Source organism: Alnus glutinosa, chromosome 11 (assembly GCF_958979055.1).
Source record: "Alnus glutinosa chromosome 11, dhAlnGlut1.1, whole genome shotgun sequence".
NCBI lineage: Eukaryota > Viridiplantae > Streptophyta > Magnoliopsida > Fagales > Betulaceae > Alnus > Alnus glutinosa.
This window is the reverse complement of record NC_084896.1, coordinates 26013216-26040823: the sequence shown is the minus strand read 5'-3', so window position 1 is coordinate 26040823 and position 27608 is coordinate 26013216. Positions and strand designations below refer to the sequence as shown.

The 27608-nt window shown below is 36.7% G+C and overlaps 3 protein-coding genes across 5 annotated transcripts; 1 reads left to right on the top strand and 2 right to left on the bottom strand.

The window, feature by feature from the left end:
• The first annotated feature begins 1008 nt into the window (after positions 1-1008).
• On the top strand, positions 1009-2685 carry LOC133881609 (U-box domain-containing protein 26-like). The gene has a single exon (XM_062320568.1). The coding sequence runs from the start codon at positions 1190-1192 to the stop codon at positions 2462-2464; it is 1275 nt and encodes a 424-aa protein (XP_062176552.1). The 5' UTR covers positions 1009-1189; the 3' UTR covers positions 2465-2685.
• A 3649-nt stretch (positions 2686-6334) lies between these two features.
• LOC133881607 (transcription factor bHLH95) lies at positions 6335-9117 on the bottom strand. The gene is made up of 3 exons (XM_062320567.1): positions 8563-9117; positions 7451-7921; positions 6335-6618 (listed from the first exon to the last, which is right to left on the bottom strand). Exons 1-3 carry the CDS (start codon positions 8932-8934, stop codon positions 6520-6522), a joined length of 942 nt encoding a protein of 313 aa, XP_062176551.1. The 5' UTR covers positions 8935-9117; the 3' UTR covers positions 6335-6519.
• Positions 9118-15134: 6017 nt separating this feature from the next.
• Positions 15135-25875, bottom strand: LOC133881600 (E3 ubiquitin-protein ligase MBR2-like). Of its 3 annotated transcripts, XM_062320554.1 has the most exons (7): positions 25496-25871; positions 24836-24947; positions 21206-23043; positions 17179-17229; positions 15957-16055; positions 15735-15878; positions 15135-15525 (listed from the first exon to the last, which is right to left on the bottom strand). In XM_062320554.1, the coding sequence occupies exons 3-7, from the start codon at positions 22940-22942 to the stop codon at positions 15394-15396; spliced, it is 2163 nt and encodes a 720-aa protein (XP_062176538.1). In that variant the 5' UTR covers positions 22943-23043; positions 24836-24947; positions 25496-25871; the 3' UTR covers positions 15135-15393. The 3 variants fall into 3 exon arrangements, with proteins under 3 accessions (XP_062176538.1, XP_062176537.1, XP_062176539.1); XM_062320553.1 differs by lacking the exon at positions 24836-24947; XM_062320555.1 differs by lacking the exons at positions 17179-17229; positions 24836-24947 and having other exon boundaries at positions 25496-25875.
• Positions 25876-27608: the final 1733 nt, after the last annotated feature.

Here is a 27608-nt window from a genome sequence, read left to right as displayed (position 1 = left end):
TATGATCAACCATTGGATTTGTTTTCCAACATGTGGGTCCTAAATATTCAATGGCTGATTTTAAAAGAAAGTTGTTAGAGTTGTGTAAAAGTTGTACAAAAATTGTGTAAGAAACATTACTCTTATTTTAAACCCTAAATGTAGAAAAAAAAAAAAAAAAAAAGTAAAAGAGAAAGTGAGAAATAACACCCCCACCCGGATCCACTCATTTACAGTTTGGATGGTTAGCAATTCAAGCAATAAATATAAGATTATTAATAACAGTTTCTCTAAATTTTATTTTAAATCCTAAATGTAGAAAAAAAAAAAAAAAAAGTAAAAGAGAAAGAGAGAAATAACACCCCCACTCGAATCCACTCATTTATTGTTCGGATAGTTAGTAATTCAAACAATAAATATAAGATCATTAAAAACCGTTTCTCTAAATTTTATTTTAAACCCTACACGTAGAAAACAAAAAAAAAAAGTAACAGAGAAAGAGAGAAATAACACTCCCATCTGGATCCACTCATTTACGGTTCGAATGGTTAGCAATTCAAGCAATAAATATAAGATTATTAACAACAGTTTCTTTAAATTTTATTTTAAACCCTAAATGTAGGAAGAAAAAATAAACAGCCATACAACGGACACCCTTAATGTTTCTGCACCAAAGAAATCAAACGTACTAACCTAAATATAAAGAAATACTGTTGCTTCCCATATCATTTTTTTTTATTTTTATGTCTGTATGATAATTTATTATCTAAATCGCTAGCCATTAACGATAATCTATATCGAGACACACACAATAAATGATGGGCAATCAAAGTCCAAAACAGTAAGAAAACAAAGACTAAAGACTCACATAAATACCGTGATGTAAACAGGAGTCAGATTGTAGAGGTGAACCACGTAGGACCCAGGGGGCAGTCGCTCATTTGGTTTGACCAACCCAACCAGGGTTAAGAGGAACCACAACCACACGTGTGGGCAGAGAGTCAGATAAGGGGCAGGGGTCAGTCCCTCCAGCTGTTGGGTATGTCCCTCTATCTGTTCCATTTCGTATAAGAGAAAGCAGAGCGTATCAAAGTTGAAAAGAGAATTTGCAGAGCGCTCAGATTTAGCCTTACTTGTTTTAGAGTACCCACAGAAGCAACTCCAAAGAGAGAAATCAAACGTAAAACAAAGACCGAGTGAGTGTGAGAGAATGCCCGGGAGTTTAGAGCCGTTGGATTTGGGGGTTCAGATACCATATCATTTCAGGTGTCCGATCTCCCTCGAGCTGATGCGAGACCCGGTGACCGTCAGCACCGGTCAGACCTACGACCGACCAAGCATCGAGTCCTGGGTCGCCACCGGCAACACCACGTGCCCGGTCACCAGGGCCCCACTCACCGACTTCACGCTCATCCCGAACCACACCCTCCGCCGCCTCATCCAGGACTGGTGCGTCGCCAACCGCTCTTTCGGCATCGAGCGAATCCCGACTCCGAAACAACCCGCCGACCCGGGCCTAGTCCGCTCGCTGCTCAGCCAAGCCTCCGCCGAGACCAGCCTGGTTCATTCCCGCCTCTCCGCGCTGCGGCGACTCAGAGGACTCGCACGCGACTCCGACAAAAACCGGTCCGTCATTGCCTCGCACAACGCGCGCCAAATCCTTACCGACATCTTCTTTTCCGGTACCAGTGCTGGCAACTGCTCAGAGTCGTCCGGTTCCGAGTTGAACCACGAGTCGCTCGCGCTTTTGGTAATGTTCCCGCTCGCCGAGCCGGAGTGCGCGTCGGTGGCGTCAGACCCGGATCGGGTCGCGTACTTAACTCGCCTCCTCTTCCATTCCTCGATTGAGGTCAGAGTCAACTCGGCCGCGCTCATCGAAATCGTCGTGGCCGGAACTCGGTCGCCTGAGCTCCGAGCTCAGGTGAGCAATGTGGAAGAAATCTTCGAAGGCGTTATCGAGATCATGAAGAATCCGATTGCTTCGTATCCGCGAGCGCTAAAGGTCGGCGTGAAGGCCTTGTTCGCTTTGTGTCTGGTGAAGCAAACCAGGCACAAGGCGGTCCAGGCCGGAGCGCCCGAGACGCTCATCGACCGGTTGGCTGATTTCGAGAAGTGCGACGCGGAGCGAGCCCTCGCCACAGTCGAGCTCCTCTGCCGGATTCCGGCGGGGTGCTCGGCGTTCGCTTCGCACGCGCTCACCGTTCCTCTGCTCGTGAAGATAATTCTCAAGATCTCGGACCGCGCGACGGAGTACGCCGCCGGCGCCCTCGTCTCTCTCTGCTCGGCGTCGGAGCAGAGCAAGACGGACGCCGTTGCCGCCGGCGTGCTGACTCAGCTGCTCTTGCTGGTTCAGAGCGATTGTACGGACCGGGCCAAGAGGAAGGCCCAGCTTTTGCTGAAGCTTCTTCGGGATTCGTGGCCCGAATATTCCTTCGGAAACTCTGACGATTTTGCTTGCAGTGAGGTTGTGATTCCTTCTTATTGATGACATGGTGATGGTGCTGATGATGTTCGTGATTCGTAAATCCAATCTCAATTTTTGATTTTTGGTATAAAAATTTGGAAAAAAAAAAAAAAACAAATGAAAATTGAGGTTCTAGATTGGTGTATAGAGAATTGTATGTAATTCTGTGTATGTAAGAATTTTTGTGGAAAAACTTATTGAAATGCAAATGAAAAAGATAGATCTGTTCTTTGTTTTCTTCATTTCTTCTTTTGAATTTTGAATTTTGTTTTTTGCTTACAAAATTTTCTTTCTAATTATATTAGTGAACTAGTAATGCTATAACCATATTTTTTGTTCAACTTATATCCCATTTGCTGGTATGTCACGGTCAATTAACTCTTTTTTTTTTTAATATTAAAAAAATTTAAGAATTAATGAGTATTGACACGTCAGTTTAATGAGATAAGGGTGGAATGAAAGTACATAATATTTAACATTATTACCTAAAAATGGTTGAATGACTTTGCTATATCAAAAAAAATAAGATAAAAGTAGAATAAAAATGTGATATATATCATTTCTCTTAAATGAAAATTTCTTCAATCCAACATATGCTCTTATATATGCACATTTTTTTAAATGCACGTGAGAATTATATGCTTTATTAAAAATGAATAATGTTATACGCTATATTCTTATGTTGTTTATTCCACTTTGTTAATGCACACCGTCAATTAATAATTAATTTTTATATTAATTCAATAACTAATTAGTAGTGTCACATCGATAAAAGAAAAAAAAAATTGTAGTTCTAACCTTTCTTATTTATATAGATATAAAAAAAAATGTTTTAAGTATCAATGTTGATGTGAGTTTAATAGATTGTATCATTGTATATATTAATAAATAAATAAAAAATCGAATTAATTTATAAAAAAGCTTGTCCTTTCTTTTATGGGTGGGGGCCAATTGTTTTGTTTGATGCATGCTGATTGAGCAACGGTGATTAGTGTATGGCTGGTCCTTTTGATTTGATTTTGTGGAATCTTTATTGATTGCTTATTGGGTGGAATTGAAGAAAAATTGGAGAAAGCATGTGTGCACTACACACGTGATGTTGATGGGAGATAGGGAAGTGTTTTTAGTAGTGTGATCGATCGATTGAGCTAAAAAAGAGCAACCTAAGTATCTGATTTCTTAGGTTACACACGTTTGATAAGGTGTCCCTCCAAATCAGATTTGAACGTTGGATTGTTTGACTGGGCTCTTTCATGCTCTGCGTGTGGGGTTCTATTTGACCATATATGTTGGCTTTGCTTCTGTTTTTTTTTTTTTTTTTTTTTATCATGTTTCTTTCAATACAGCCTAGAAAACTGATAAATGTCTAAGTCGGTATATGAGACAAAAGTATGCTCAATGCATAACATAATCAGTCTGTTATTTATATATAGGGTAAATATAAACCTATTTATAGACAAAGATGTGTAATAAATTAACCTGAATTACTACTCCCATTTAAACTAACTAGGAGTGCCTGGAGTTTGATTTGGTCTGAGAGTCTTATCCTCATTCAATTGACAGTTGAACTATTGACCAAATTCTTCAAAGAGTCTTTATTGGACCCGGATTAAGACTACTACCCCAATTCAACTTGGAATAGGATTTACCAGAAATCTTCAATCCACTTTGATAGAAAGGTCTTTCGGAATTTGTACAAACTAGTCTTGAAAGTATCTAAGAGCACTCTGATCGGACTAGTCAAAAGTTATTTTGGCTAATCTCAAAGCAAAAACGGACAAAAAAGTAAGCCCATCTAGCTACCCATTTTAACTGAGAAGATGGCTAGCTGTTACCGTACTCAGTCAATTTGCTTAGCTCAGCAATGCATAAATAAACTAAAAAAAAAACTTAATCAGATACGTGAAAGTGGATAGCTAAAATAAAGATTGAGATGTAAATGTTTTGAAAAAGGGTATTTGGATTATCTCTCGTTCAAATGAATCGGAGAATATCCGGTTCTTGTTTTGTGATAATTTCCCATAATATTGATGTGTGTGGGAGATTGAAGATAGGTAAATAATGGAGGCTGCAAGGTGGGTTGAAGCTTGGACTGACAAAGAAAGCTACAGCAAGGGCTCGCGTGCATGCTTGGGGGGTGTAAATGTACAGCAAAATTATGTTGACAAGGTGGGGTTGTAAGGAAAGGTTCTTCTTTCTGTTCTCTGAGAATAGGCCGGGAAAGGGATATGTGGCCTGAAAAATACAGAGGATAACAGTCACATGTTTGGGGGGAATCAAGCCATGGAAGCACATGGGTTGCTTCTTGTTCTTGCTCTATGTGATGCCCACTACTCCTCTCACATGTCCAAACCCAACTTTGTTCCTATTCTCTCTTATTCACAAGAACTTTCTGTCTTTTGGAATCCATCGTGTCCACCATTTGGGACCCAACACCTACGTCTCTCTCTTTAACTTTTCTTCAATTTCACCTTGTGTAGTGTTAGAAAACAACAAGAATTCATGTCCACATATCAGGTTAAGATTATGTCAAGGAATGAGAATAAGACTATACTATGTCAACCCTAACCTAACACATTTTAATCAAACGGTTCAGAAACCTTAACCATAACTCATTAATTTCGTGTTTTGTTCATGTTGGGTCAAAAATTGATAACCCTAAATGTCGCATGTCAGGTTCGAGTCATATCGAGACATGGGTATAAGATTATATAGGTCAACCATAACCCACTAATTTTGTGTTGAAGTAGTGTCGAGTTTATAAATTATGTAAAAAATTGTTAGCCCTAATGTCAATCAGCCATTGAATTTGATTTTTTTTTTTTTAATTTTTTTTTTTTATAAAAATTGGTTAACACTATCATATCAACTCCATAAAATAGTAATGGTAGGATAAAAGTGTGGTTTCAAATGTTTTTTTACCGTTTGTAATGTAATTTAGGGTAAAGTGTGATGAAAGTAAACTCTAGCTAGGTTTCTGGGTAAAAAAGTAAAGAAAAGAAGAAAAGTTTAGACGATGAAGGAAATATATCATTTCCATTTCACTTCTGTCGGTCTGCAGAGTTTACATTTTCAGTTTTCATTTCTTGAAGCATTTCTGTATCTCTGGTGTTTCCTTGTTCATATTTTTCTTCCAAGAGAAGATAGGTTGGGCCTGAATTTCAAGCAGGCCCATTTGATGCTTAGGTTGGGGGGTTGACCAATCGGACATTTTACATGGGCAGGGCTTCTTCAACATCCTTTTTTTTTTTCTTCAACATCTTTCATATACGGTGGATTTAGTCCTAAGTATTAAATTTAGCTAACATGACATTTTCTTAAGTATTAGGCCTGAGATAATTAATTTGCTGTGCATAGAGTGAGATTGGATTGAAGAAGTCAGAAAATTCAGATATTATGGACCAACAATTTCACCCCAAACTTGTCAAAATGGTGTGACCGAACCACTCCAATAGTCATAAAAATATAGGTGGTTCGTAATAATTTTAGGGGGTGACAAATGAAATAATTTTCGGCCACCCCGTTTTTTTTTTTTTTTTTTTTTTCTTTCTTGTTAATACCCTTTTCTTTTTTCATATGTAAGCTGAAAAAAAGAGTCGTAGAGAAAGAGAAAAACAAAGTGGTATATATATACTAGAACAAAAATCCTACTCAAATCTTTAATATATTACATTATATTTTTGTATGGACAAAATCTGAGGTTCTACATTTTTTCTGTGACTTAAATGATTATGTTCTATTGGGTTCTGTAGCATGTAAAAGAAAAAAACAATTGAGAGAGAGAGAGAGAGAGAGAGAGAGAGAGAGAGAGAGAGAGGAGGATGATTGAAGTCCTGCATCTTATACACCAAAATTTTGATATATATATATATATATATATGAAGGGTAAAATGTAGAAATTGAAACTAGTATGTATTTTGATTGCAGACTACAGCTTGTTTGGAGCTATACATGGCTATGAATATATATGACTATCAAGGTTGTTTAGCTTCTGCAAATCAATATGTATTGCTAGCCCACTAGTTTGCACTCACCACCAGACGAAAATCTTGTGTGTTGGGTTTCCAGGATGATGATCAGGGAGAGACCCATAACATTATCTCTCCCGCAGCTTGCTTGTATATTTCTTCCACAGGAAATGCAGCCTCTTGGAACTGATCAGAAGCCCCAGTTACCTGCTCAAAGGACAAAGCATTTTAAAATCTGATTCGAGCATGCACTATACATGGGTATTGCTAAATTCTCTTACAATTTTTTTGACACAAAATTTGCATGTTATAGTTAATGGGTCTGACACGTTTAATTAAATAGGTCGGTTAGGGTTGACAGTCTATATAGGCTTATACCCATGCATCGATCCAACCTGAACCCAACACACGACATCAAGGTTGACAATTTTTGACACGACCCACGAACCCAACACAAAATTAACAAGTTAGGGTCGAGGGGTTTAACATGTTAAATTAAATTAATCAGGTTAGGATAGATCTATATATATACTTATATCTCGATATAACCCGAATCCGATATACGAACCCGATATACGAACACGAATTGTTATTTTACTCTTTTATTTTCTCTTATGGCCGAATATAGAAAATGAGTATTTTAACAAATACAATGACTAAGATATGTTTAATGAAATATGGATAACATTAGTGGGGGGAAAAAAAACCACCAAAATACTAAACCCTAATTTATTAGGCATAGATTTCATACTTTCTTTATGCTTTCCATGCACAATTTGCTAAACGAACCTAATCTATATGCGGTCTAACCCTAATTTGAGTGCCAGTTTGGAAGCATCCCTTAATGGCTTGAAACAGGTCAATTACTGATATAGCAATATATCAAAATTAATCAAGAGTTGAAACCTAAAATCAGAGCAAATGAGTAATCGATCATTCAGCTTATTAATGACATTACTTAGCAATTAACTGAAAATGAAAGTATGCTTAGAGCAAAAAGAGAAGTCTAGTAGAATATATACCACATGCATACACTTACATGTGCTTGAATCATGTAGATGCTCCGATTACAATCTGAGCCAATATGAGCGGATACCACTTCTATTTTATGCTTCTCCAACACGTAGCAAATGGTGGTCAAGAGTCCAGGCCTCTTAGGCGAGCAAACACTAATTTGTGCTTCATCACCGCAAATATTCAAGATGACATTGGAAGAAGTCCATGTTTGAAAGATCACAGGATATTGCAACAGTGAAAGTGAATTTGAAGAACTTGTTGCAGCCGTGGCCAGATTATTTGAAGATCCTTGATCAGCTAAGAATGCCTCCCTCGAGTTGTATGATAACTTTTGTGAGGCCGAGGCCGAGGCCATGATAGATGGCTGCAGCTCAAAGCCAAAAGTTGCGGCACCTTGAAGCCTTTCTAGCTTTTGCCTCTGTAGCTTCTGGAGAGTGTTCTGTAGGGTTTTGATGTAGTTTATCGCTTCATCCACGATGGTGGACTTGTCAGCCTTTGCAAAAGTTCAAATAAATACAGCAAATTACACATTAAACCTTGAATAAAATCTACATACAAATTACACATTGAAGCAATTGTTGAAACACATGCCAAGATTGTTAAAAAAAAATAAAAAAATAAAAAAAATTTACATGCACACTTGTCTCAGCGGTTGAAGAAAAAATGCCTAGCTACTTCGAGCCATGATAGCTTATGGCTATAGAACGTAGCTGTGAGCTTTGGATTTTTATATGAATCTGTCACTTGATCCATTTCTCAGTAAAAGCCTTACAAAATAAGCAAAAGGGTACCGATGATTATGTATAAAGGTAAGATTTTTGCTGCAGCATATGTTACATCAAAGATTAATACAAGGTTTTGATGGATGACTAGTTATTACTATTAAGGATTCTCCTTTTATGTCTCGTCTAAATGGGGAAAAGACAACCTAGATAGAAAGACAGAGAGAGAGAGAGAGAGTCAGAGACCCACTTTTCTCTCTAACTCCCATGAAGGAAAGTAAATAAAGTTAAGAACTTGTTATATATGCATTAATTTCAAAAGGAAAATCTAAATCAAAGAGAGAGACGCATCATGCAAAAAACAATTATCCATTAATCTTCAACCTCGAAGAAGCAATAATATTACTTTTACCTTAGCAGGAAGTTGAGGAAGCAAAGCATGAAGATTAGCAAACATGTTCCTCATCTTCTTCCTCCTCTCTCTCTCTGTCCATATATGTATCTCATGATCTGATTCACCACCTTCTTTTCCTTCACCACCACCACCACCACTCCCTTTCCCGTTTTCGCTCACACCACCTCGGCTCCGCTTCTTATTTGGCGGCGGCGGCGGCGCCCCTTCTACTCCTATCTCTGTCTGGCTATTCGAGCTAGACCCTTGTACCTTCTTGCCCGTTTTCTCTTCACTCCCACCAGAATTGTCAGAATTCGAAAAAGCCCATGACTGGTTTTCCCACAACACACTTCCATGGCCTCCTCCTCCTCCTCTTCTTTCCCCAGACATGGCTAGCTTCAAAGAGATCGAGAGACAGAGAGAGAGAGAGAGAGAGAGAGAGAGAGAGAGAGAGAGAGAGAGAGAGAGAGAGAGAGAGAGAGAATGGTTCAAGGAGGGAGAGGGGGTGAGGAGGCGTTTAAAAAAGGTGGCAAAGGTTTAGGTGTGAGAGAGAGAGATGATTCGGCTGGCACGAAAGACCCCAAAATACAATCATAAGCCAATGCCGTTACTGGGCTTCAAAACAAAAACGGAAGCCAAGTATTCGAGGGTCCTACAACCGTGATGGCCCCCACCTTGCCAAACTACATAAAACCATGCTGCCTTAACTAGAAAGATATATGTAAAAAAAAAAAACTAGAAAGATATATGTGAGGTTTGCTGATTGAAAGCACGTGAGAATCACATGTTATAGATATCGATTTATGTTAAAAATGTACGTTTGAATCATATGTTTTAAAGATGTCAGTTTAATCGACCAACATAGAACTGATAGAAGAATATCATCCGAAATAGTTTAAAGAAAACTTTGTCAAAGAAAAAAAGAAAATGGGCTTGGCGCCTTGGCATAGTTAATTTTTTCAAGTAAACTTGAACAAAGATCAAAATATATATATTTTTTGCCTGGCTCAAGAAGGTCAAGTAAATGAAAATCTATATCACAACTAAGCTACTATAAAGTTCAGTTGGCGACTTTGCAATTTACTTGATTGTGATATGAACAAGTGTTATAAAATCTTACATCCATGCTATGTTGTTCATTTTCTTTTTAGCTGCCGCTGATGTTTGCTGATTGTGTTTTTGTTTTGAATAAGAATTTTTTTTTTCTTTAGATTTGTTCTCATAGACGATTTATAGGATGAAGGTTAGCCAGGTGTGAGGGGTTATCTTTCACGGCCTGGATAGTTCGATGTGAGAGGTTATCTCTCACGACCGGTTTAAATAAATTTTTCTAGGATATTTGGCTACTTTTGTCTTAGATCTAATCTGTTTGGAGCAAATCTGCTCTTTAACTATTTTTGTACATGAGTTAGCGGAAGATAAAAGTCATAGCTAGATAGCACTTTATTGTAAAAATTTTGTTTTTATCTATGACTATGTAACCTTATAGCATGTGGCTATGATTTTGCAGAGCTTTATATTTTGTGATATAAGAACTTTATACTCGTGATTTTTAATCAATGAAATACTCAAATCTTTCATTAAAAAAAAAAAAAAAAAAAACATAAACTACTTCAAAATCTCAAATGAGCTAGCTTGAACTCATCTTGAACTTAGCATTTAACAATCTTAAATGACCAACCAATCCTAGGAAGATTATTTTTCCTTCTTCCTTTACAGTTTCTCAAAAAATATGCTCACCCGTTAGATATCTGGATTGTTTTTTTGTTTTCTTATCACTGTCAAATTTGATTAAGCAAAAAGACAAATGTTCTTTAATTACTACATCCTTAGCAACATCATTGTGTATTTAATAATGGAAAAAGATGCGAGCGTTTCGTCACATATATATATATATATAGGTAATGATTAAATTGTCAGGATGTTTGTTAATATCGCACCGCTATTAATTTATTAATTTAAGCAGGCAACAATATTAATAGAATAATAAGAGGTTTGTTAGAGCAACCTCGTAATGCATGTATGTAAGCTGCTTGTTAGGGCAACCTCGTAAGTCTTAATGCATGTAAGCATCTTCTTCAATAAGGTAACAAAATGTATGCAGATTACTTTCATTTTTATATTACTTAAATATTTTATATGTTGGGCGTTACATAAAAGACGTAAAAGACGTTGGCATGACAAGAGACCACTCACAAGAACGTATCCCATAAATTTTTGAAGTTATATCTTCAAGATAGTTAATTTATATTAGAGTATGAGTATTTTAATTAAATAATGATAGTTATCTATCTAAGTTAGAGTCTTTTAATTATTTGTATTATTACCGTACAATCTATAGTTGAGTCCTTGTAAGAGTTTATCTACGAGTCTTTTAGTTTGATTCAATTTGAGTCGTGTAGTCATGTGACCTATTTAAAGGATACTACATGGTCAATTAATAAAGAGGTAAGCATATAAAATTAATCACAAACCTTGCGTTTGAAAAGGTATAAGTTCCCTCAAAACCTATCAAATTATCCCGTTGCATGTTTGTGAAATCATTCACGTAACATGCTTGTTGACAGAAATTTGAGTCTACACGTAAGGAGAGTGTTCAAGTATTAATATAAATGATTAAATTCAGTCATGCTAATCATCTTTAACTTTTGAGATAAGTAACAATTTAACATGAATACCCAAATATTACATTTTTTAATAATTGAAGTTTCTTGAGTAAAAAATAAAATGGAATATCTTACCATTCGATGCCACATAGATTAAGTTATATTATTTCTACATCATAAAAAACTACTTCTGTAATTAAATAGTTTCATCTTCATGGTACCCACGAAATATATGGGTTATAAGCAAGGTAAACTTGCACAAGCTTTTGGATAAATGATTTAACATGGTATATATTAAATTAAGCAAAAGTCATGAGTTCGAATCTTGTTCCCGTAATTTATTTTGTATTTCAATTAAATAGTCATATGTTGTCTGGTTTCACATAAAAGAGAGTGTCACATTATTAGTTAAATAATTAAATTCATCATTTTCTAGTCCTTTCCTGATTATAAAATTATTTCATAGTTCTAAACATCCTTTGACAGCCATGTGAAAATGGCATTTGGATCCTCGATCTCCCGTTCAAATGGACTGAAGAGGAGCTGATTAGTTTAAGTGGAAGGGTAAAATTATCCAAAAATATTCTGGCAATCCATCATATTGGTGTGAGTACTAAGCTTGACTCTCCCACCTCGTTAAAAACCCTGACCTAAATCTAAAAAGTCTCCAACAAGAATTACAACTTATAAATATTGGTACATTAAAATACTCGTTAATTACTTCCATCACAATTTGACGATGATTGTTAGTATAGTTTTCGGTATGAGCTTCTCAAGAATACTACAAAACAATTTAAAAACAACTAAAATTAAGAGACTCTTCCATAGTCTCGCTCTAATGCTAGAGAAAAGAGGTGAAGTTGATCTTCAATGAGTTCTTATTCAACTGATTAAGTTTATTCCCAACAATGATGAGTAAGGATGATAAAGTAAAGAAAATCTTGAAGTACGCGTCATCGTAAGAAGCTGTACAAGGCCACTAGGTGGCCGTTATACATCATCAAATAGAAAAGCTAAAAGTATCTGAAACTGCCTTCTTCACTTGTTTAATTAATTAACATCCTCAATATTCAATCTTGTCTCTATCTTTGAATTACTCCTCTGTATCTTGGTCTGGTTTTTTCATTGAGATTAATATAGACTGGCCGGAACAGTCGTCATCTCCAAGATCTGGGATTTCAACACATTTTCAAGGACCTGCAATATACTAGTTACGTGGTGAGAGATCATGCATGCAGAAGGATCATGTAGTTTCCCTCGATCTATTTCCAGCAGTGTCAATCGATCGAGTCTAACTGGAATTGTGATCAGAACAATAGAACATGCCAACTCAACAAAGATGTACGTAAAATAGACGTCAGAACGCAAAGAAGCGTTTAACTCCTAACTTCATATTTAATTGAATTCAAGATGATTTAATATGGTATTATAACAATAGTCTTTAGTTTAACTCCTAATTTTATATTTTATCTCTTATTTTAATTAAATATTCTATACGTAAGAAGAGTATAAACTCGTATATTTGAAAGAAGATTTTTAGATCGATTGAGCATATACAATCCCAAACTTAATTTTTAATCGACTTAATCTTTTAAACCTAAGTTTCACCCTACCTATATATAAGCCTAATGAGCTACGGTTTTCAACAGTAGAGAGTGGCTACTATTCATCATTTTTGGAGAGATTTCTAAACACTTTTAAGGCTAAACAAATACAAAATCTCTCATTATTTGTAGAATATTCTTTAAGAAGAAGGTCAGATGTTCTAGAGCCACTATAGTGTAAGGCAAACAGGTTGTTTGCTGGGGTTCCAAACTTAGTGCAGGATTACAAAGTAGGCTTGGCAATTCAGGTTGGTCAGGTCAACCCATCGAGTTGGCAGGTCAATCTGTTTAGCTAATTTGGTCATAAACGTGTCATAAATGTGTCATAAACGGGTTGTCGTGTCATAAACATGTTATAAACGTGTCATAAGCGAGTAGGCGGGTCATAACAGGTTATAACTTAAACTCAAACCCTATAACTTCGTATTGTGTTCGTGTCGGATTCCCAAGTTCTGTCAAAATTATCAAGCCTATTACAAAGGTTTTGTAAGTAAAATGTTTGCAACATAAGTCGTGGATTCTTTTGGGATTGGCCGGGCCCAAAGTTGTTTTTCTTCTGAAAAGTTCTTTAACAGTTTTTACTTTGTTACCAAAATCATGTGTTCATTTACTTTATGCTTGCTTTGATTTTGGTAGCTTAAGGCCATCTCCAACAGAGTTGCCATTTTAACCAAAATAGCCAAATTTGACCATTTTTGCACTTGTTTCCTCTCCAACAGATTAGCTTCTTTAACGTTTTTTTCCTAACGGTGAACAGTGAATAGGCATGTTGCCTATTCACTGTTCATCAGTTACCGAATAAAATAATCAAACAAAATCAATCGAAACCCATATTCTAGAACAACCAAAATCAACCGAAACCAACCAAATCATCACCGCAACCAACTGGTGTTTTCTCTCCTTCATCACCGCAAACAACCAAAACGCATTCCCAAAATCAACCAAAATCATCACCGCAACCGGCCAAGAACAACCAACCAAAATCATCATAAATCAACAATAATTAAAAGTAGAATCTCAATGAAATTACCTACTGAAAATTTCTCAGAAATCACTGAAAAATAAGAAAGACAAACCCCTCCCAAGCTCTCTCTTTCTCTTGTCGATGGTCCGTGTAGATCGGGCCTCATTTCGCCACTGATTTCCGGTAAAATGGAGGAACCGTTCTTCAATGTGTGGAGTTTCTAAGTCGGCCTTCAATCGCCGAGACATTCGTCGACAAATTGCTGTGCGCAGTACCGATATGGGTGGCGGTGATGATCAAGCTGGTGATCAGGTAGTCGTGGCGGCCTCGGTGGACGGGCCTTCTCATAAATCAACAACTGATCTCCCTCATCTCACAGTCTCTCTCTCGTTTTCCCCTCTCACTCAATCTCTCTCTCTGTGCTCTCGCTTCATCTCTCTCTAAGTCTCTGTGTGTCCTTTGAACGGAAGAGAGGAAAGGAAAACAAGAAAGAAGGGGAAAGAAGAGCCGGGTGAAGGGAAGAAGTCTCTGGAGAAACCGAGAAAGAAGGGAAAAAGGAGGGAAAAAAAATAATAAAAAAAGATTGGGAAATAATATTTAAATGGAAATAAAGAGTTGAATAATAAATCTGTTGGAGAGAATATAATATAAACAATAATTAAAATAGAGAGTTTGCCTTTTTCACTGGCTATTGTAGCTTTCATTGTGGAGATGGCCTTATCTGTCTTGTTTGGTTTATTATTTGTTCAATTTGCTAATTGGGATTGTGAGATTAACATTAGGGTCATAAACGGTTTTTCAAGTGCGCGCCATGGTAAAATTTTGGAAAGCTAATATGTTTGGAGCATGAATGAACCAATACAATTAGAACTGGAGTAGAGTAAGGATATTCTTGCAACCAAATACAACTTGGAGAATGAAATTGTGAGCCTGTTTGGAAATTGAGCTTTTAAAGTCAAAAATAACTTTTTAGAAAACACTTCATTTTTAAGCTTTTTCCCAGCTTTTTTTGGTGAAGTGTGCACAGAAGGAAACCCACGAAAATCAGAGTAAAACTTTGTCAAAGACTTTGTTCGAAATCAGATTTCAAATTGTAGGACTTTTAGGTAACACCCATCTCAAATTCAGCTCTTTTCTAAAACGGCTCAAAATGGAAAACACCTGGGCAATTCTTTTTAACCACCCTCATCTGAATTAAAAGAAAATCGCATTGAAAAATATCAGAGGGAAGTCCAAAGGAAACATATGAAGTCATTACAAACAATATCTAACACAAAGATAACATGCAAGGAGCCTGATATCTAATATTAATTTAACAGATGGGGTTAAAAGAAATTCTTCTAATCCAGTGTGGAGAAAAACTGTCCTTCATATTATTGGCAGCGCCATTCTAAATGCTTGATAATGTAATAAATATTACTTCAATGTTATGTAATTCTCATTATGATATAACTGTATTCATTGCTAAGGTATAGACAATCTTTATGACTAAGCAGCATTTGTTATTGAACAGACAGCTGCGCCTTTTGTCTTCATGAAACCATGCAGTCCATCAACAAAGAAACAATGGTTTCAGTGAAGGAATTATAAAGCTATTATCCACCCAAATTGTATGGGGTTTGTTGATCCATCAACAAGTAAATAAATGAATTCCGGACAATAATGGTTTTCCCTCTCATTTTGGGAGGGCCGTAGTTTTACAAATAGGGCACAGATTCTTCTGCTTTAGCCACTGTTTGATGCAGCTGGTGTGGAAATCATGCCCACAATCTAGTGCCCCAAGATCATCCCCATCAACATATTCCTCCTGCCACGATAAGGGTTCGAGCAAGGTAAACATAGTTTGTCATTAAAAATAAAAAAAGAAGGTAAAATGCAGCAATTGAAAGCAATAGACTAATTCGAGAAGAAAAAGAAAACCAAAAAGGGGGGAGAAAAGAAAAAAGAAGCAACCAAGTTCTCTTTTTCTTTTCTTCCCTCCCTTTCCTGCTACATAGAGATGGACATAGCTCATACCTGACAGATACAGCATGGTTCTAAGTCTGGTGGGGATTCAATTCCAATATTAAAATATTTTTGTTGTTTCATTAACTTCAAAATGGTATCCTCACTCAGTCCAGTGCTAACGTCTCCAATGCGTTCTTCCAATGCCAACAATTCCTGATATACCAATCATTTGTATCAAGGGAACAATTTCTGGCAAAATTGCTGATGGGAAAATAATTTGCCCTTCCATACCTCATAAGACATGTTATCAACATCAAGCCGCATGTCTCTGTGCCTGTCATGCATATCGGCCATACCATGATATATGAACGGTTCAAAAGGCATATAGTCCTGAATATCACGACCGATACAAAGTTCATATGTTAAACAAAGTCATATCATCAGTGTCAAATGGCAAGAACGTAACAGCATTTTCTGGATCAACACAGCATCTTAGTGAGCCCTAACTAGGTGCTTGCCTAAAAGAGCCATCATGTCAAGGACTGTACTTGCTCACAGATGCAGGTATCTGCTAAGAAAGGTATACAAGCCAGATGATCCTATATGTTTTCCTTCAAGTTCCCATACTATTTTTGTCCTAATCTTGGGAATTACGGATATTGATAACTATCAGATGGAGTATTAAAGTTAGGTCAAAAAGAAGAGGTAGAGAGAGAAAACAGAACGGAACTAATAGCCCCTTCCGGCCCAGAGCCTTAGACATACTCTCTTAACTGCTCCCTAGCAAAGGAAATTCTCGTTCCCAACTCAAGGGAAGGGACCCTTTACCATTACAAGTAAATAAAATCCAAGAGATTTCTTATACTTACAAAACGCCTAAACGCAAACTATTTGATATGATGGAAGGTATCCTTATAAATAATTATCTAGTACGGACAGTGGATCATAACCCATGGCCCTAAAATAGATTCCGAGTTCACCTAAATGAGCCACCAGCATTATGGCCAAAAGTCATCAAAGAAGGAATACGAAGAGACGAACTTCCCACACACTAATATCATACTCGCATTGTTCAAGCACCATTAGTTGCACTAGATATCATTTAAACTAGATTAATCATGTTTTAGGCAAGCACCATGATGATTCAAGATAATAAAGATGCATGGAAGCAGTTAAAACTATATGCTCATTCATTTTTACAATATGGTGTTAAGACAAAGGAAAGGCCTTTCAAGTTCTTCAGGAAAACAAAGCCAGCATTTGATCACACTAAATTACTGTGAATGCATTTGAAAGAACAAAAACCTAAATAAGCAATCTGATCTTCCAAACCATAATTAGTATTTGAATAAAACAATAAGAAAAGAAAGCTAAATGAAATTGTAAAGCCAGATAGGTAGTTAATGCAGTCAACTTAACCAACTAAAATAATTTCCAGGATACTGACTTCATAACAAAATGATAATAATAATAATAATGACGACGACAACGACTATTAAAGTCAAAATCGAACCTCAACTCGCAAGTTCTCACCCCTACGCATGGCACTCAAGACTTGACGAATCTGGTACATAGAGATGTACAAAAGGGGTTAGTTCCAATGGGAAGCATCACTTGCCAAAACTAATTAGCCAGCCAATGATTTATGATGATAACCAATATTGTAGACAGAAACCATGATGTATGAGAACACAAGTGGCAAGGAAATCTTAATGCATATTTACCCTTTAAATCTTGTAGGACAAGGTCTATTTTAAATTGGACACTCAAGCACTTTCAGCTAAATGGCACTTCCACCCAACAAGAATGAGATCACAGGTTCACATCCTGTTGGGTGGGTGAGTATTCTACCCCTCAAAAAATTTGAAGTTGGATACAGTTAAAACCTTTCCATTTCCCAAATACAATAATAATTCAAAAGACAACAAATTACTTTGTGATTATAAAAACCCAGGCCAACATTTAATCATTGAGATAAATAACTCTCCATTGATGAGAGGGCAAGTTGGTAGGCTTCAATTTGATGCGGAATGGAAGATGATACCCTCCTGCCTTATGTGGTGTCTTTGGGGGAAAAGAAATTATCAGAACATTGAGGACCGTGAGTGGACATAGGTGGAATTAAAAGATTTTTTCTTTAAGACACTGTACTGTTGAGCTGCTGCCTTTGATTTTAACATTTCTAGCTTTCAAGTTTTTCTAGATCTCCTCTTCTAAATAGGTGGTGTCTCTCTTGTATATTTCTTGTATACTTGGATTGCAGCTTTGCGCTTTATTACTGATTTCTCTACTTCTAAATATGTGTCTCTCTTGTATATTTTATGTGTACTTGGATTGCGCCCTTGCGCTTTATTACTGAACTTACAATTACTTAAAAAAAAAAAAAAAGGCATGTTATGTTGCAATCAACACCATGAAGAAGCAATTAATAAGCAGAGAAGCCAAACCCAAAAAAAATTAAAAGAGAGAGATCATTAGAAAGATAAAAACAAATTATTTACTAGTTTATAACTTAGATACAAGGTACATAAAATCATATTTCTCACTTTCTTAAAATAAAACAGTTAAAAACCAAAAAGAGATGGAGAAATTTTCTAGACTGGATCAATATGAAATGGTTATCCTGAAGGGTAGATGCAATGAAAAAATACTAGCCAACTTTGTGTGATCAAAGAATTATAATGGGTATGAAATCTGCATTGAAACCCTCTGCCAATGTACATTCCTAACATTGCAATTTTCATAACTAAGACGATTAAATATTTGCTTCCAAAGAGATGATTATGTATGCACGTTATATACCTATTGCAAATTCCTTCTATGTGTGTACAAGCGTGTCTGTATGCATATTATATAAATGACACAAATCTCAGACCTAGTTTTTTTTTTGGACCATCACAAAGATAATAAATGCAGATTGCTTGCTAGCATAAAGTTATCTAGTTCCAATTCATATAGTCAGTAAAACATCCTAGAGAAAAAGGAAAATAAACAGAGTTATGAAGAGAAAATAACTCATAGTGAACAGGTGTGGCCATCTAATATGCATATAGTCCGCATATAACATTACCATGACATAAAATAGTGTTACTTGACTGGGAGGTAATGGGAATCAAACTCCTATACACATACCCACCTCCAATCTCATGTAAAATAGACCACAACGACCCTGAGCTAAGTTGAAAAAGATAGATTTCAATAGTAATTTGCAATAAATTTCATAAAAAAGCATACCTATAGTTCAAATGTTAGACAAAATTACAACTCATACATGACAAAGAATGAATAATGTCACACTAACTACCTTGCAACATATCTGTGACAAACCATGAAATAAGCAGAAAGTCTTGTATTTTTATAATCTCAAATGGTTACAAAACTGTTTGACATCAAGAAAGTAGTCACCACATGCTGATTACCAAATGCATAATAAGAATTATAATTATTGTACAAAAATAATTAGCAATACCATAAAGACCCATTCTCAGACCATGAGATCTATGTTAGCGACAAGAATGTTGTGTTTGACAAATTTCAGAAAAGACCAGTGGAAAACAAATTTGAGAAGAATCAACATATTCTCTTTACAAGATGGGTTTTGTCAAGTTAAATGCTTCCAAGATAGCCCATTAATTTCCCTGAACATTGAGCCAGTTTCCTGGCCCTTCTGTGGGTGCCTGTAGGGGAGTGGGGTGCTACGGCTTCTTTGAAAAGCTACAGCTACTCCAAGAATCAACCTTGGGCTGTTCCTCACAAGCCACCTAAAAAACCTAAACTGCTTCACAAAATTGGCAAAAGGCAGTAGCATCCTTGAGTTACCAAACAAGAAGCAAGTAGCTTCTGATTTTTAAAAGCCTGAGCACATTAGAGAACCCCAACCAAGCAGGGTCATGCACTCCTCATTCAACATCCAAAGAGCAACCAAAGTTCTTCAAAGATGGGCAATCCAGAGGTAGTCTGCTTTGGCCTGGATCAACTTCACTTAAATGGAGTCCATATTACCTTGCTCTACTTAAACCATCAATTGCGAAAACTTGCACTAATTCAAATGTCTAATATCCTATATTAGCATGGATCAATGTTCACATTTCTACTAATTCAAAACTACAGAACTGAACTAATAAAAGCTTTAAAGCCCCTCTACCATGGTTCAAACTCAAAACCATAAGTTGTAGATAAAGCCAGCTACCAAGATTGCAAATCTTAGCTCAAGCATTCTAGGCCAATAATATATCAAGATCAATACTTGCTTATAATACTTCCAATCCTTCTCTGAAGATAATAATATAGAAACATGGAAAAAAACACTATTTTGGGTAAAAACATATTAAACTCCAGCATTACTAAAATGCATATTAACCATGCAAAATCTGTTAGCTTTTGTACATCTTTAAGAAGATCAGGTCAGTTACAATGACTAAATTATATTAAAATCACTCAAATCCCTATCCATTTGAGCAATTAGCAAGAGGATGTCTGGTGCACATGACAGAATAAAAGGGGAGAGCAAAAACTCAGTTTGGTTACCCTTTTCCGGGGTGATTATAAAAATGGACCAAAATTATTTAAGACATCAGACAGAGAAGTCCCATATTCTGCATCCCTATGTTCTACTGATATGTATATTTTCCGCGCGCACGTGCAGAGAGAGAGAGAGAGAGAGAGAGAGAGAGATTAACAGCTAGTATAAGATAACAATTTAAATCTAAACAAATTTTGGACATTTCATGAGCAAACCAGGATGGTACAAAAAGAGAAAATGAAACACGGTAGATAGTTTATTAGAGTGTCAATTCAATATAGATTTATACATATAGATACCAAAATATACAAAACACAGTGCAAGAGATATGTAGTTTTACGTGCAACATAAAATAAGAGTAGAAATTGGCTCAAAAATTGTCTAATAAAACCAAATAAACTGAAATAATCAAGGAAGACATGACTAGTTTTTGAGTTAATAAAAAAATTAAAAAAAAATACGAGGCACAGGCCACGTCTTTGATAAACAACTGGATGGTGAGACATACATCTAGAAACCGCCACTTAACTTTGCACTGCCTCAAGGTGTACAAGCACCTCGCTCTAAGGTGATCTCAAAGTAAACTTCAGAAAAAGCATCTCTTAAAACCTATATGACCTCAGGAGAATTTCATAGCAACAACAGACCTTATCATTTCTCTTTAGATAGTTACTGGTTTGAGGTGAATTTTTTGAATGTATTAATACAAAAGGATTGTTCAAACATCTATTATAACAAATGGCAAGAATTATGATACCCAGAATAACAGAAATGCTAGAATCAAGTGATTTAGATTGAGTAAAACGTAAAGGATAAAATGAGGAGCAGTATCTATTGAATTGATATCAAACTACTAAACTGCAGTACAGCTAATAATAATACCTATGCACTGCTGCAATACCACTACTACTATTGCACATTCAATTGGGAAAATGCCATACCCAGAACATAGCCTCTAAACAATACAGACTTACAAAGAGTTAACTTGGAAAGGAGAAAGAATAATTAGAATACAAACCTCAGATATCAGTCGGCGTCTCCCTTCAATGTCAACAGCTAAAGCCCGCAAAGAATGGGGAATGCCAAGAACATCGTCACTTTGTCTCTCCATGAAGAAGGCTGACCTCGGATATTGTTGGTGATGACCCTGGCTATTAGGTCCAGATGACATCACTGTATCTTGTGAAGAAGTAGATGGGCCTGGAGGTAATGAGGTAAAATGACCACTGCGACCTCCATATTCTGAGTCAACGGATGAAAACAAAGACCAGGGAGATTCTGCTATTCTTTGCTGATTTTGTGCTGGGGGGTTTTGGCGAGGAAGCCAGGTAGGATTAGACAATGTATGGATGCTTGAACTGGACCCAATCCGAGAAGTGGAAGGAACGCCACCAGAATTGCCTATGTTTCCAGTAGCCAAACTCCAACTTGTTGGATCATTTGCAGAATTTCTCACATCAGATGCAGGTGCAAACATGGGGTGTTCAGCATTGTTTCTTGAGACGCTTCTTAAGTTTCTTGAGACACCTCTTTCTCCCGAGTTAAGAGAACTTGACACGCTGCCCACTCTTGAATTGGAAGCCCCATTCCAATGGAAAGGATGCACGTTTCCTGACAAACCAGGAATATGCCTTGCATGAGACTGGCTTTGGGGACCACTCGAACTGCCTGATACTAGTGCTGTGGATCTCAGGTCCAGAGAATCACTAAATGGAATAGATCTAGCTGATTGAGGAGGCGTTCTAATCCTTGAAGATAAATTAAGTGCCACAGCTTCCTGCTGATGTCCAGAACTCGCTCTCCTATCAAAATTTCTGAAGGGAATTTCTGCATTACCTGCAACACCTAAAGAAGGAAATGCATCAGAAGCCTCTCCTCTTATACCAATCCCAATGCTAAGGTTCTGCTGTTCTGCATGACTAACATTCAGAGAATTCTGTGAGGGGGTAAATAAACTGTAAGGAGGATCATGACGAGCAGGACTAGTATGCCATCCCACATTCTCAGCCTGCGGCGAGGAGCTAGAAGTTCCACCAGGATAAGACTGCGCAGAAGTGCCTTCAAGGGCCTTTCTCTTGCAGGATAAACCCCAAGTCCCCAAAGAAGAACCGGAGCCACCAGTACCGTCCTCCATATAACCAGAGCTTCCAGATGAAGTCCCAATGTTATCAGATGAAGCACTAGAAGAAGATATCTGCTCTAGTTCTACTGCACTTGACTTGTTAACATTAGGGTCTAGACCAGATCCTATACCCTGGCCACTATTCGAGCTGTTACCCACATACCCTGCATTAAGATTCACATTCTGAGGGATGTGATTAGAGCTGGAGCCTTGCATGAACAAAGGCCCATTTCTAACCCGATTGCCACCGAGACCAATATTAACTCTCCCAGGAAAAAGGATATTAGTTGCCTCAATTTGCCCTTCCTCCAACCTTGGACCATGCATATTGTATGAAGAAGACCAACCGTGTTCAATTTTCATCCCATCATCATTCACTTGGCTTTGTTGATTCATTCTAGAGCTAGGTTCACCTGTATTCCAGCCACTAAAGCTCGGAACATCATGAGTAATAGCATCCAGAGATGTTGTCTCGCCGGAAGACACCATATAATTTGACAAGGGACTTTCTCCTGGATGAAGTGCGTTATTCAAAGAAGTCTGCTGACTCATACCCGTGCTATTAGAAACAGAACCCTGTCTAATATCAACAACTTCAGAGAAGCAATCAAACGTGATCCTTTGCCCTTGCATCAGGGCCAACTTATTCCACCTTATAAAGTGTGAATGATGCTAAACAATATTCCAGTTTCCAACAGAAATGGTAATCCACATGAAACACTTCTCAGGCACACCTAAAAGCATGCAATCAGAGGCAAAAGGATAGATATCAAACTCAAACTAGTGTTTGAAAACTAAAGAGCAAGCAATGTCAAGATAGTGGTTCATATTATAATAAAAGAAAGTACAGAAATTGGATAGGGGAAATAGAATGAATAAAAAGATAATAGAATGTTCTTGCAAAATGCATTTACTAGATCAGATGCTATTAAACGATAAAGCTTGTTAGGCGCCGACGTTTGTCAACTTTACCAAACGATGTAGACGTTGACTGACTGCATTATTTTTATGTCTCAACTGAAATCTCAGACTAGAAACACGAGTAATAAGCAGCCTTCACAGCAATTGGAGTGGGAAAAAAAAAGTTGCAAAAACCAATGAAATTTCAATATGTGACATGCAGGCTGTTATTTATAAACCCCTAATGCCTAAAGCTGACACTTGGCTGAATTAAATAGGCATAGGATGCCACTAATACAAGCACTATACAAATCCTCACATTCCCTTTCAATTTTTCCAAAATTTAAACAATCAAGAAAAAAAGTTTAACTGTTATTTATACTGAATAAAGTGGTAGTTTTAACATGTCAATTTAACACATATTCATAGGTTGATTCCTCATGAAGAAAACAATGAATTAAAAAGGCGTTCATACAAAACAATTTCTATGCATTAATGGCGCGGATTGATTTGAGCCAAATACCCCATAGGAAAAATCAAGAAAAGTTTCAAGAGCATAGGAGGGGAAGAATCCTAAAGAACAATCAAAATCACTCAGAGAAACAAAATTTCTAAGATCTAAGACAACAACTCAAACAGCGAACTATAAACTTCCACTCCCATCTCTCTCAAACATCACATGAATATGATGAAGTTTGTCCACTTAGTATTCCTAAGTAACTCAAATTAGGACAAACAAAATTCAGAATCTTATTCTATAATGCATTTAAAATACTATAGCGTGCCAATGGGCTTTTCATTCCAATAATTCTTCCTCTGCACCACCTTTTTCGGGCACAAAAAGGGAGAAAGAATTCAAACAGAGGATATTCCTAAATTGGGCGCCCAAACAGGTGCCTCTTGTATGCTGTCCACACCATTTCATTTCACATGTTTGCCTTGAGTATGCTGTCCACACTCCAAACCTTTGCACTTCGTGTAAACACACAAAGTAGACACACTACCTCAGCCTGCCGCATCCCAAGTGACCCAAGACAGGTTTCACACTAACTCAACAGAATCAATACACTATATTCATCTATCCATGTTTTATTGAAGGCATCATTGTTATTTAGTAAAATATTGGAGGTTCTTCCACCAACTTCAAACATGCTCAAGAGATTCTTTCGCTCCATCCCTACACTTAAACACCGAGACAATTACCAACTATTTATTTTCTGGCCATTCATTTATAACCATTTTAACTTAGTTGCAATACATAATCGCCACGGTCCACAGATTCAAGCCAATTTACCCCCAAGCTTGGTAACTGAAACCACACCGCACCAGAACCTGAAGAAAGGCAGAGAACAAAAGGTGCAATTGCCATGGGAACAACTTGACCATAGATTCTTTTTGGAAAGGTACACACAACTCACGCACCCATACAACATTGAACCAATGACAACTCATGCACCCATAGGCAGACAACTAACCAGTAAGTTCTTTACAAAACTTCAAAAACACAGGAGGGAAGAGAAACCATTGTAAAATTAAACTTACTCAGCATAAACTACACGCCAAAACCAAAATATAAATTGATTTGTAACCACCAGAAAAATCATAATATCTTCATAAAGACGATACCCGGACTGCTAGCTTTTGGAATGAATTACGTTTCGATAACAGTAATGTCATCACCAGATGAAAAAACACAGGATCCTTGTACAATAATTGCTCTTATTCTAATCTCAACAATCTGTGGAAAAAAAAAAAATTACGAAGGTGGACCGTTAAATATCAATGCATGCAAGAGTATGCATCTGCATTCTCACATCACAAACTCTTTAACACATAATACAAGAAACAAAGACAAAATATAAAGGGAAAAAAAAAAAAAAAAAAAAAAAAAAAAAAAAAAAAGAGAGAATATTTGTAAAAATTGCCTTGCTTCAACTAGAAAAGTCCCAAATACGCCCAATTCAACATCTTTTCTAATTAATTAACCAAAAAAAAAAAACATCTTTTCTGATTACCCAATTCAGCAGGAAAAAGAAGCCCAAATTAACAGGAACATGCATTGGAAAAGGGGAAAAAAAAAGTTTCAAACTTGGAGGAAATATATAAACAATATTAAATGGGTCAATCTGATACCTTCAGTTCTCTTCAAATTTCATACAAATTTTAAAAAATACACAAAACAAGCAAAAATCCCAATGAAACCCAAAAGTCAAAATACAATACAAAATACGAAAAATGACCATGATAACCAGCAGAAAATCACATGGGTGAGGAAAAATCATGGACCTAATGCCTGATGAGATAAGAGTAACCGAGACAGATGATCGGTGAGCTGCGGGCGATCAGATTGGGGGGGTTTCGGACAAAGCGCAAGCACTGTTACTCCGACCCAGATTCAGAAAAGTTTCAATCTCTCTCTCTCCGATTCTTCTTCTTCCTCTTCTTGTATCAGATACTTCCTCTTCTCTTCTCTGAGAAAAGATGGGTAATCAGAATTCAGAAAAAGGACAATCTGCGCAGCGGGTGAGAGAGAGAGAGAGAGAGAGAGAGAGAGTAGAGAGAGACACAGTGATCTTGTGGTCTCCGATTTGCAAGAGTTTTAGGGGGGTTGCGTTGCGTTGGGTTGGGTTTGTTTGGGTCTGAGTGCTCGGCGGAGCCCAATCTGTTGTGTTTACACGTACCTCGCATGCACTCAAACGCTTCGGGTCCCACGTCAGGTAATGGCTTTTGTTTTACAGACGAAAATCAGGGAGATTAGGTGGGGGGGTATAATTAGATTTTTTTCTCAAATTTTTAATTATTATCGCTTTTAATAAATCAACCACAATTATCATATATTTTCATATTTTGGAGTTATAATTGGTCATGTGATAAAATCTCACCAATTCAATTTGAAAATATTTGTTGACATTTGAGAAAATCCATTCACTATAATATCTTAGAAATTTCAGAGGATCTTTATTCATCGGATTGTTATTTGCTTAAAAAATGCTTAGAGTGCTATAACTTTTATTATAAAGTCCTTTACAAATTGGCGGGACAATCTATAATTGGTAAAATAATTAATAGTCTACGTCAGTTTATAAATAATTTTGCAGTAAAGTTGTAACATATGTAGCATCACTCGTGTGCTTGTACCTCTTCATTCAATTTCGAGTTTGGTTATTTGACATCGTTTCAGCTAGTAAGTGGGTATACTCAACACGTTATTGATCGGTGTTCTAATTTCTTGATTGACTTAGCACTTGAGTGCGGATAATTAAATTGCTTGTGCCAAAATTCTCAGTAATGTTATATATCACATCATTATTCCACAACTATGGTGTTATGCTGACGTTACATTGTTAATTCACCATTGTTTTTTTTTTTCCTTTTAACAAGGATTGACCTAAAGCTTTTCATTCCAATTACTATCAAATATGGTGCCTATCCATCTACCTCGTTTAGGACCTTTTTGTCCAAAGAATGCTTATTTGCATTCTGGTATCAATCTCGTGTTTATCTCCGTTGAGTTGGCTTGCTCCATTCACCATTGGTGCTCTTTTTTTTCTTTTTTCTTTTTTTTTTTCCTTTTTAATTAAGGGTGCATAGAGCATGACAACTCAATGAATATGTATAGAAAATGAGAGCCAGAATGCAAAGAAGCATTTCTTGCGTGTTTTGCAAATGATTTTTTTTTTATGATAATTTATCATTTGTATTATTCTTATAATTAAATAAACTTCATTCAACTAATAATTTGTTCTAGCGTAAATATACTGATATGCTATATTAATTATACATTAAACTAATTTAGTTTGGCATGGCATCCATTTATATATGAGAATACCTTCAATAATGATGGGTTGTAAATGCCTCATTTTACAGCAACCAATTATAAGTAGACAAGTCATCAAAAACAAAAAAAATACAATAAACATGAAAACATCAAATCCTTTGAAATAATTTAAAGAATGACAACAAATCGCCAGAAGCCTCCGCCGGACCCTTGCCCAAAGAATCAGCAAGGCTGACCAATCTAGCTCATAGAGAACGCCGGCGACGCCATCAAGGATTGGACTCCTTGCCGCACCAATAGATTCTAGAAGCTCGCCAAGGTTCTCATAAACCCTAATCCCAAGTCCATTTCTCTCAAAAAGTTTGAAATTGAATATGGGTTTTGATATAATAAACTAAAAGAAAACCCTCTTATTTATTTATTTATTTATTTTTGGATTTTTGGTTGTTTAGATCGGGCAAGGGACGTATAGCAATGTATACAAAGCTAAGGATCTAATAACAGGGAAAATAAATCCTTAGCTTATTAGGTAACCTATGGGTGATTGCCTTCTGGGGAAGAGATATTCTTGGCATTTCGTCTGGAAGCCACCAGCAATTGATGCAGTTTTGGCGACTGATT